The 12,260-nt window shown below is 38.7% G+C and overlaps 1 protein-coding gene across 1 annotated transcript in view; it reads right to left on the bottom strand.

Annotated features, from left to right (window-relative positions):
- PRRC1 (proline rich coiled-coil 1) overlaps window positions 1–11,504 on the bottom strand; it is a 31,685-nt gene extending 20,181 nt beyond the window's left edge. Inside the window, exons 1-4 of the mRNA XM_036279486.1 lie at window positions 11,395–11,504; window positions 7,103–7,222; window positions 5,915–6,304; window positions 4,102–4,262 (exon numbers count right to left, since the gene is read on the bottom strand). Coding sequence (XP_036135379.1) covers window positions 4,102–4,262; window positions 5,915–6,304; window positions 7,103–7,202 — 651 coding nt within the window. The 5' untranslated portion in view covers window positions 7,203–7,222; window positions 11,395–11,504. The remainder of the gene's footprint in view (window positions 1–4,101; window positions 4,263–5,914; window positions 6,305–7,102; window positions 7,223–11,394) is intronic.
- Between the last annotated feature and the right edge of the window lie 756 nt (window positions 11,505–12,260).

Below are 12,260 nucleotides of genomic sequence, written 5' to 3'. Positions count from 1 at the left end.
GGAACAGAACGGAGAACCCAGAAATGGACCCAAGACATTATGCTCAATTAATATTTGACTAAGGTGGAAAGAACATACAATACAATGAAGACAGCCTCTTCAATACATGGTGTTGGGAAAATTGAACAGCGATATGCAAAAAAATGAAACTAGATCATCAACTTATACCATACATAAGAATAGACTCAAAATGGATAGAAGACTTAAATGTGACTCATGAATCCATAAATATCCTAGAAGAAAATGTAGGCAACAAAATTTCAGACATCACGCACGGCACAATTTTCACTGATACATCACTTAAGGCAACAGAAACAAAGGACAAAATGAACACGTGGGACTACATCAAACTGAAAAGCTTCCACACAGCAAAAGAAACAACCATCAAAATGGAATGGGCACCCAGTGTATGGGAAAGCATAACTGCCAATGATATATCAGATAGGGGGTTAATTTCCAAAATATATAGAGTGCTCATACAACTCAACAAAAAGAAGACAAAGAACCCAATGAAAAAATGGGCAGAGGAACTAAATAGACACCTCTCCAAACAGGACATACAAATGGCTGAGACAAATGAAGAAATGCTCAACATCACTAATCATCACAGATGCAAATTAAAGCAACAATGAGGTATCACCTTACACTTTTCAGAAAGGCCACCATCAACAAATCATCAAACAAGTGTTGGGGAGGTTGTGGAAAAAGGGGGACTCTAGTACACTGCTGGTGGGAATGCAGACTGGTGCAGCCACTATGGAAAACAATATGGTGTTACCTCAAAAAATTAAAAATTGAATTGCCATTTGACCCAGTGATCCCACTTCTAGGAATATACAATAAGAAGCCTAAAACACAAATCAGAAAGAATATAAGTATCCCCATGTTCATAGCAGCACTATTTACAATAGCTAAGATGTGTTAACAGCCCAAGTGTCCATCAGTAGACGAATGGATAAAAAAGCAGTGGTACATATACACAATGGAGTACTATGCAGCCATAAGAAAGATCTCGTATCCTTTGAGACGACATGGGAAGACCTGAAGAGTATTATCCTAAGCGAAACAAGCCAAGCAGAGAAAGACAAGTATCACATGATCTCACTTATTTGTGGAATATAATGAACATAACAGTCTGAGGAATAGGGTAGACCCAGATACATGGAAGTAGGGTACAGACTGACAATCCTCAGAAGAGGGAGTGGCAGGGGAAGGAATAGATAAACCATAGACCTTATATGCATGTATGCAAAACTGATGGACATGGACAACAAATCTGGGGACGGGCTGGGGGGAATGGGGAGGAGGGTATCAATGGGGAAAAAGGAGAAACATCTGTAACAAAAATAAATTAATAAAAAAAAAGAAAAAGAAGATTATGGCAATGTTAAATTGCTATTAAGTTTCAAAATGCTTACCCCTCAATTTCTCCTCTTCTCTATCACAGACTCACAACAGACTGCAGACTACATTTTGAGTAGCACTGGTCTTATGTATATTGCATATAGATATAGGTGCTTATGTATATATATTTACTTCATTTCTATGTCAATATTACTTCATTTCATTTCTTTATATAAAAGACTATGCAAAACTTGCCCATCAAGGTCCCAAATATTGTAATCAGATGTCTCCATAGACCCATACTTTGTTCCCTAATAAAAATAAAAATAGTGAAAATAGTTCTCATGTTTATTCCCCAAAACAGTTACCTATTACCTTAATATAAAATATTCTTCTATGTTCTACCAAAGTTTCTTCTGTTTCCTAGTTCCCGTTTCTTGTTTTGTTCATACCCAAATTCTCCCTTTTAAGCCAGACCTATTCCTCTGGCTTCCTTTTTTTTTTCCCAATTAAGAGTTAACATTTAATATTGTATTAGTTTCATCTACAGCACAGTGAATAGACATATATATAACTTACAAAGTGACCCCTCGATAGGCCTTGCACTCACCTCATTCTTTTTTTTTTTTTTTTTTTTCTTAATTGGTTTTAAAGAGAAGAAGGGAAAGAGAGAGAGAGAAACATTGATGAGAGAGAACATCGATTGGCCACCTCCTGGATGCCCCCCACTGGGGACCAGGCCCACAACCTGGGCATGTGCCCTGACCAGGAATTGAACCGGTGACCTCTTGGTGCATGGCTAGACACTCAACCACTGAGCCACACCGGCCAGGCGCACCCACCTCATTCTTAAAAACCACACATTAGACCAAAGGAACGAGGTCTGAGTACTTTCTTTGCTATACTTCTCCCATCGTAAAAGATACTAGAGAGAGCAATGACTCAAGATGGCATCTGGCTAACAATCATGATTCCATCTCTTCCAACCTACCATTAAACTAAGGTGATTTAGAAAAAAAGATGAGTTCATTAACACTGATATTGAAGACTGTCAACCAACCTTATACTAAATATCATAAGTTATTCACAAGACTTGTGGAGTTGAACTAGGTATTTCAACTGGTAACTGACACAATGACATGAGTTTAACAAGAAAAGGAAGTGGTCTTTATATAAAGGAAACCTTTAAAAAAATACAGCTTAGAAGAATGCCATCTTCATGAAACACTAAAAATGTTTCCAATTAACCACCTACTAATCTAAAAATGTTTAATACACAATTAAAGTGCAGCCAAACAAACCACCAGCAGAATACTGGGGGGTACTTGACGAAGCAATTCCAAATTTCATTGAGAAAAATAAATGGTAAAAACTAGTAAAGGAAAAAAGAAGAAGAAATCAGCAAATTTATACAACCAAATACTGGTGTGTCTTTATAAATGCAAAGACTTGGAACTGACCTAGCTTACTCATCATCAATGAACACTCCCCTGTCCCTACCTCAGCACATAGTAGGCTTTCAATAAATATTAATATAATAGTTACAATAATTAAAATAGTGTGGTACTATTGCAAGGACAGGCAGAACAGTGCAATAGAATACACAGCCTAGAAATTGATATTAACCAACCATTCAGTAACTACGATAAAGGTGACATATCAAATCACTGAGATATTATGTTGGAATATCAATTAAGTGGTTGAAAAAAAATTAAAGTTGACTTCTACTTCATAGTAAAGTAAATATCAGCTGCATTAAGTGTAAAAAGAATTAGAAGAAATCAAAGAAAAATATATATTGTGGTGGAAAAGGGTCATTTTATCATGAAAAAAAATGGAAAAGAAAAGACTGACAGAAATGAATCCTGGAAATTTAGAAACTTTCATGTCAAAAAGCATAATAAAATTAACATGCAAGATTAAAATGGATAAAACTGCCACATATAATAAATATTAATAAAATATAGTAAAATATTCTTAATACACCATCAGCTCCTATGAATTCATTAAGAAAATCATCCTAATTCAAAACTGAGCAAAGAACATAGAGACTTCACAAAAGAAAACTACAAACAGCAAATAAATCATATGAAAAAATGTCCAAATTCAGTAATGAAGAAATGCAAATTAAAGCAAGGTATTATGTTTTGCCTATTAAATTAGAAAATATTGTACTTCAAGTTAATCAATCAGCGCTGGCAAAGTGAAAAATGCTGTAACAGCCTATTCTGGTATATAAGACCTTCCTTGACAGCAATACGTGTAAGTTATTTTAAAATGTTCACTCTGACATTCATCAGGAATTAATCCTGATAAGAGCTGAACACAAACACCTGCATATAAGAATATTCTTTAGTTTATTGAAAAGAATTACAATTAGAAAATGCCAAAGCACATTAGCAAAATAAAATAGGGGAAATAAATCCATAGGGCAAGGCAGCCAAAAAGAAAAATATTTCTGAAGATATTTTATGGCTAAGAAGATATCCCTGATACATGATAGGTAATGACAAACAAAAGAGAAAATAGTGTGTGTCCACATGTCACTGCCCCAGTGTGATTTTTAGTTTAAAAGAGATATATCTACATGAATATGCACATACAAAATTCTGAGGGGAACTATAGAAAACTGGTAAAGAGAATAAAAAGAATTTTTTTCCTTATGCTATTTTGTATTTTTAAAATTCGCTCTAATGAACATCTATTAGTTTCATAATTTAAAAATTAAACATGGTTTTAAAAGTAAATACGGCTTACCTTAATAAAACCCCAGAGTCCACCAGCAGATGCTTCATCCTGATCTCTAACAATTCTAGGATCTTCTTGTTCCTCTGGAAAAGTAATGGCTGATGTGGTTTCAGTTCCCTGGGCCAGAGATGTCAAACTGGCTTGCTGAGTAATGGGGGTTGGCACAATACCTAGTTAATGGCAAAAATGTTTGGTATATATAATTCAGTCTACAAATTATTTCCTATAAAAAGATATGAGATGAACAGTTTAAAACAGCTTAAATAATGTAACTATATACCCATGCATTTCAAGTTCGAGTTATGAACTCAATCACCTAAACCTATTTTATAAAATACAAATGAAACAAACCTCTAAAAAAAATTTTTTTCTTTTTCATAGACTTACACCAACTGGCCTAAAAATGGACCAAAAAATAACAATCAAAAAGTACTTTATGTTTACTCTATTTAGCACTTGGACATGGACAGCTATAGTTCTAATTTATTTAACGCATAAAAATCGACATAAACACCCAGGCCTATCATATAATAGCATAAAACAATTGGTACACATACTCTACCTACCATATTTTAACTCAAAAAGAAAATTCACATATATATAAACATAGGTACAATATATGTACTCTGCAAAAAATTTTATTTGTAAATATGAATACAAAAAGTTGGATAATAAAAATTACAACAAAGTTGCTTACTTTCCTAAAATAAAACAACAGGCAGAAAATGACGAGGATGAAGTTTTGATATTGCTTTCCAACAACCATTCCAGAGAGGCCAGCAGAAGGTATAGCTGACCCAGAAGAGTAAATGGCCCAATACTACCAACTTATAGCACACAGGAGCTTTTATCTGGCTTTGAATTTTTCCAGGCTGAATAAAACTATTCCTTAGACCACTCAGTCCTGATCATTTTTTAAGTAACGCTTTAAGAAACTCTCAAATTTCACCTTGATGTTTCTCTATAAGTGCATAAAATGTTAGGACAACATTTTAGAATTTTGTCTGACATTCCATATACTAATCATGTACTACTAAGTTTTACAACACATAAAAATCATATACTAAGTTACATCAGCTTTAGTTTAATAATTTAAATAGCAAAAACATGAGAATAGGAAACTCTGTAAGTCAAAGAAATGCGTTTAAAACATTCATGCAGAGAAGAAACTGGGAACCTTATGCACTGCTGGTGAGAGAGGTGCTTTGGAAAAGAGTCTGCTGGTTTTTCAAGTCAGCAATTTCATGCCTTCATACATACCCAAGAATGAAAATATGTCCACACAAAAACTTGTACACAAATATTCATAAAAGTGGTATTCATAACAGTCAAGAAGTGGAAACAATCCAGTGATGAAATGACTAAACAAAATATGGTATATCCATTCAATGGCATATTATCCAGTCATAAAAAGGAATGAAGTGCTGATACATGCTACATGGACGAACCTTGAAAATATGCTAAGTAAAGAAGCCAGTTACAAAAGACCACATATTATAAGATTCCATTTACATGAAATGTCCAAAATAGGCAAATTCAGACAGAAAATAAATTAGTGGTTGATTAGGGCTGTGAGGATCTAGGAGGAAGTACGGAATGACTGCAAGTAGTTATGCAGTTTCTTTCTGGGTGACGGTTCTAAATTTAATTGTGACGGTTGTATAGCTCTGTAAATACATTAACAACTAATGAATTATACCCTTTAATGTGAGAACTATATGGTATGCAAACTATATCTGCATAAAGCTATTATTTAAAAAAAAACAAAAACAAAACATTAGCTACAAACATTTATTTCAGAGCATCAGTAAGAGAGGATTACCTGTTACTGGAGGTGCAGAAAATGATGGCATCAAGGGTGTCTGGGGAGCTCTTCCTGCATGTCCCCTCGTAATGTCATACGCTGAACCAACAGAAAATCCTGATGTAGGAGGACCCAAAGGGGGCGCAGATGGAAGAGCACTTGGGGCAGAAGTTGAAGCTGGGAGGTGGGGTAAAGGAGGATTACTAAAGGCAGCAGCAGCGGGTGGAGAAACAGGAGGTGGTATAGCAGTGACAAGTGGTGGAACAGAAGGAACTGGTGAAGGGGGCACAAAAGGCAATGATGCTGAAGGCCTCGCAGGAGGAAGGGACGGCTGAGGGGAAGAGGATGCATGCGGTGGCAAGGACTGCACAGAAGATACATTTGGAGAAGAAAAAGAACTGGTTGCAGCTAGGAAAAAGGAAAGAGGAAAAAAAACCCACAAAATTAGAAATGCTTTTCACTTAGTTTTCATGACTTTCTTCTTGCAAAACATTTAAATATAGCCGACCACCTCCCAAGATTCTAAAAAATGTGTAACTTAAAATATACAACAAATATGACATTCAATTCCCATAAATAAAAGCAGCTATATACAATTATGGTATTGAACTTGTGTTTTGTTTGTTTTGATGTCTTTTATTTTTTTATTTTTTTCTTTATTGATATTAAAGAATGAGAGACAGAAACATCCATGAGAGAGAACACTGATTGACCGCCTCTTACATGCTCTTAACTGGGGATCAAGCCTGCAGACTGGGCATGTGCCCTGCCTGACTAGGAATCAAACCTGCGACCTCTTGGTACATGGGTCGATGCTCAGCCACTGAGCACACTGGCCGGGCTGCTTTGATGTCTTTTAATAAAATAAAGCTGATATGAGCATAAAAACCTACATACTGAAGGCTCAAAAACTTTTTCAGTAGATTAATCACCACAAAGTCACATAACATGAGACACAGCTTTTTGGAATATTTGTGTCATAAGAAAGATGATTTATAGTCAATATGAATGTAAAGAAAAAAAGTTCACCTCTATACAGCAAAATACATGTTTTCTGTCTTTGGGCTTAAATTAAAAGGCTATCTCCCTTCATCTTGGCAAGATCGGAGAAGTTTTAAGATACACATTCTTTTTTTAGATTGACTCAGAAAAGACAGTCTCTTCAGTATCCTCAAAACACTCTAGACGCTGGACAACTCCACGTACCTAAAGGGATGGGGGTGGAAGACATGGCAGCCGCCAGCCCCGCAGGATTTGGTGGAGGAGTTCCAGGTGGTGTTGTCTCTATCCCACTCTCTTCCATCATTTTTCTTCAATTATGATATACTGTAAAAATATAAAAATGTAATAAATATTACACAGTAGTCAAAAGCATATTTTAAAGTGTATATAGAGAATAAATTTAAAGAATAATCATTAAGAGACAGATTAGTCTTTATATTTATAATGCCACTTATTTACAGATGAAGGGTCAGTCAAAATTCCTTAAAAAACTTGCCAGGGAGAATGTCAAATGTGCAAACAATCTGTGACATTTTCATACACATATTTATTATTGGGAAATAATTTTATGTTAACTATATAATTAATCATGATTTTATGTTAACTATATAACTAATTATCCAATATATTTCAAATAATAAACTACTAATCTACTTTCTGCCACATGAATGCATATTAAATTTATATCTAGGTTCCAGTCACTATTACAATTTAATAAAAATCAGTATTTTTGAAACACTTCTTTTCTCCCCATAAAGCATTGTATGTGGGCTACTCCTGTTAACAGTAAAAAATAATAAAATTTGCTCAATTCTCAGTTTTCCTCACATTCTAAAGCATACCCAATAATGGCTAAAGGATATGTGTCAAGATTTAGAGAAGTTAACTACAGCAAAAATGCCACTAGATACCAGGGTTCTAACAATGATTATAAAATATGGAAAAATTCCTTTAAAAATTACAAATTTTCAAGCCTGTCTCCAGCATAAACTCAAAACTTCTAAATATACCAAATTTGTTTTTGATGTCTTTACTCATTTATCATTCAGTGAAGGTCGGCTCCTTGCCAAGCACTGTACTGGTACCTCTGCAAATACAATGGATGAAAAAACAGGGAACTTACAGTCCAGTCCAGGACTCAAAGAATAATACTGGTGTACAATGAATTGTAGCCTGAATTGTGTGCTCTCAGTATAAGAACAGTTCTGTTTGACAGGAATATAGTTTTGACCTGAAGGTCAGGTAAGGGTCCCCCAAGGATCTGAAGAATGTACAGGATTTAACTAGACAAAAAAAGTAAATGTATAGGAAGTATAAAGACCCTAACAAGGTAGAGAGAACAAGGCACAGTCAAGAAAACCCATGTGGCACAGAACAGAAAAGAAGAATGAGGACTGGAAACATAGGCAGGAGCCCAGGCCGTGTTGAGCCTTATAAGCCAGGTTAAGGAATTGGGCTTTTTAAGGACAGAAAGTCACTATAGGGCATTTAAGCTGGCAGTAACATTTTTTGTCTTTTGTTTTAACACTTTGAAGAAATTTTAGATTCACAAGAAGATGCAGAAATAAAATAGCTTCATTAGTACCTCTAACCCAGCTCCTCCCAATAATAGCATCTTATATAACTATAGTACAATGATCAAACCTAGGAAATTAACATTTGTGCAATACTAGTAAGTAAACTATAGACCTTATTTGGATTTCACCTGTTTTTATATTTGTGCAGGTGTGTGAGTGTGTTTGCATAGATCAATGAAATTTGCGTTATATGCACTGACTCATGTAACCACCATCACAATCAGGATACAGAACTGTTCTGTCACCCCCAAGAAACCCCTTACACACTTCTGTCACACTCTTCCACCACAATTAGCCCTGGCAACCAAATGTTCTCTAACATTTTCTCATTTAGTGAATGTTACATAAATAGAATCACACAGCATATGACCTTTTCAGATTGGATTTTTTTCACTCAGCATACTGCCCTTGAAATCCATTGAGTTGCTGGATGTATCAATAATTAGTCCCTTTTTACTGCTGATTAGTACTCCATTTTATAGATGTACCAGTTTTCTCCATTTATCTGTTGAAAAACATTTAGACTGATTCCAGCTTTTGACAATTCATAGTTGTGACTAAAAGACTCTTTTGATGAGAGTATGCATACTGGGGCCACAGGGCAGTCAGAGTAAATGAAGCAAGACCATTAAGAAGGATACAGAGGTAGTTCAAATAGGAAGTAATAACACCCTAGACACCTAGGGAGTTGGGGAAGAGGATGATTCTGCCCCTCATCCCACGGTCATTTGGCAATGTCTGGAGACACTTTTGGTTGTCAGAACTAGAGAGGTACTCTTGGAATCTAACAGATAAAGGCGGGGATACTGCTAAAAATCCTACAACATACAGGGCAGCCCCCACAAGAAAAAATTATCCGACCCCAAATATCAATATTGCCAAAGTTGAAAAACTTTGGCCTAGACTAAGGTGGTGATAGTGGAGATGGAGAAGAGTGGATTCAAGAAATGTTTACGTGGTAAGACTCAGCCCTAGGCTGGATATGGGGCAATGATGGGGCGATGATTGACTTGCACAACTGGACAGAGATGGTGGTGTCACTCACTTAGGAACAATGGAAGAGGGTCAAGGTATTTGCTATCTTTGGGGGGTGGGTTATATAGTGTTTATACTGGACATGCTGAATTTAAGCTCCTTGAAACATCCAAGGAAAGACAACTGGTCTGCAGCTTAGAAACCACGTAAGTGTGGGTTCCTTCATTTTACTCAGTCTCTAAAGCCACATTCTAAGATGAGATTAAGAAGAGGATACAGAGTGAAATGAGAAGATGACTCAATCAATCCTTAAAGAGGAGCCGGGCAGAAGACAAGCATACAGAGAAGAACAAAAGATGACCAGAAAGATAAGGAGAAAACCATGAAGACTGTGGTATAGAAAAAGCCAGTGTGTTCCCAGGTAGAAATAGGCAACAGTATCAAAATCTGCAGACAACAAAGAGGATGATATCTAAAAAATTCAATTGATTTGTTAAACTGGAGATGAATGTAGTGAGAGCTGTTTCCATGGAAGAAGTGGGGATAGAAGTCAGTCTGAATTGGAGTGAGGAGTGGAAGGCAAACATGCACAATGCCTTCTCAAAGCTCTCTCTTCATCTTCCCATTTTTCTAGTAGTCATTCTTTCCTATCACAGATACTACCAAATCCATAGAGTGGCTAATGGAAGGCATATTTAAGGATGACCCTCCATCCCAAACATTAACAAATGTGTTGGCAAAAGAACTTGCACAATGAATACAACCATAACATGGAATAACTGGTCAATTTATTTCAGCCTTTAAAAGCTTTACTATTTGAGAACTGGTTTAATGACAACATCAGGTAAATTTTGTACACATAAATGGAGTACCTTCTACTACAGAAAAGCTATTGTTAATAAAATAACAGTCAAGTGTCAGAGTGGGTAAAGGTTTTAGTGCTCAAATCTGGGCACAGAGAGTAATATTTATGCATCAACATTAAAGTAGATGACCACTTATACGGATACAAGAAAAGTAACTGAACAATGTAGCGCTGATAACCGTAAAAGCAATTATTGTTAAAAGCAATTATTGTTAACGTATCAGTGGTGCAAAAGGTAGTTTCTATTACCAGAGAGTGAGCATCAGTGCAAGGTCTGAGTGTTTTGTCTTTGCATTCTCAGCTCTGATCCCCAAATAAACTTCCACAAATGTTCACTGAATTAAATAGTGGCTTACAGAAGAAAGACCGTAATGCCCAAATGTGTCATGTTCACAGAAATGTACATGGTGTCTCTGAAGACTACTTTGAATGACAAAAACTCTCTTGGATGTAAATTCTGCAAATCTAGGGTATGAGTTACCCTGTAAGTTTGCCTGAAGTAGGGCCTAGAAACTAACAAAAGGCAGAGCACAAAAGCCCCCCTGGAGCAGCGGTAGGCACTGTGCCAGGAACCTACTGGAAAATAAACTACTTCCTTCCCACTGCCAGGGCTGGTTTATTGACCTAGACAAGGCGGGAGCGGTCGAAATTCCTGTACAAGGCGATAGCGGCCTCCCCACAGGCCCTGCCACGTCTCCAGGCCCAGCAGGGCTGGGCTAAGGTCAGCGGGCACCAGCCCCCGGTGTCTCCCCTGCGGCCAGAGCGCTGGAAGGTGGAGCCAAATGGCCAGGGGCGCCGGCCTCGGTCCCTGGACAAGAGCAAAGTGCCGAAACAAGAAGCCCAAAAAGGCACCCACCGCACAACTCCCTGGCTTGCACCGCGCCCCGGCTGCACCCGGCAAGCTCCCCAAGCCCGCGCCGGAGATGAACCACCGCGGGGCTCCACAAAGCTTGACCCTCGCCTACCGTGGCGCCCGCCCACCTTGCAGGGGCTGCGCCCGTTGACGCCCGGCTCCAGCGCCCGCACCCCGTGCCCCCGCCGCCCGCATGCACCCACGTTGCTCCCAGGCTGATGCTCACCTGGGGGCCTGAGAGAGTGTCTGTGTGGCAGCTGAAAAGTGGGGGACAGGGAGATCAGGGGAGCAACACTACTGGAGAAGACGAGGAAGATGCACACAGCACCTTCCTCCGCGCATCCCCGCCTCCAAGATGGCCACCGGCTGCGCACGCCCCTGCGGCTGCCACGTCGCTGCTCCCCGCCCCGCCCCGCGCCTCGCCCCGCCCCCGCCCCTCGCCCCGCCCCTGCCCCGCGCCTCGCCCCGCCCCGGCTCTCTCACTCAGGGCCCCGCCCCCAGGCCACAGGTCAAACCTGCGGGAGAACCTTGTTCCCAAGGTCCTGCTGGCCCCAGGCTTGGCCCTGGGTTTCTCCAGAAGCATTTTCCAGTAGAACTGCTCTCCTTTCCCCTCCGCAAGCCCAACACCCTTATTACCAGGAGTAGCTCATTTATCCTGTGTCGTGGCCGTCCTCGGGGATGGAGATGGCCAGCCAAGGTCATCTAGTGCAGTCCCCACCTCCAGGAAGGACCTTATCCAGAAATGGGAGACTCCTGCCATGTATTTTCAAAGATTTCTAGATAACAGCAGTTGCATCAGGAGTGGGGACAAGGTAACAGCTACTGTACTACTTCCCCCCCAAGTACATGTAGTACATTTGTTTAAAGATGAGAAACCAAAGACAAAGATTATCAACTTTCATTTTTAATATTTTTTTCTTTATTGATTTTAGAGAGACAGGAAGGGAGAGAGAGAGAGAGAGAGAGAGAGAGAGAGAGAGAGATTGAAACAGAAACATCATGAGAGAAAACATCAATTAGCTGCTTCCTGCATGCCCCCCACTGGGGATTGGGCCCACCACCTGGGCTTGTGCCCTAACTGGGAATCGAACA

The sequence above is a fragment of the Molossus molossus genome, unplaced genomic scaffold, assembly GCF_014108415.1.
Source record: "Molossus molossus isolate mMolMol1 unplaced genomic scaffold, mMolMol1.p scaffold_m16_p_3, whole genome shotgun sequence".
NCBI lineage: Eukaryota > Metazoa > Chordata > Mammalia > Chiroptera > Molossidae > Molossus > Molossus molossus.
The sequence above is the reverse complement of the archived record's forward strand: the minus strand, read 5'-3'. Positions and strand labels throughout refer to the sequence as shown.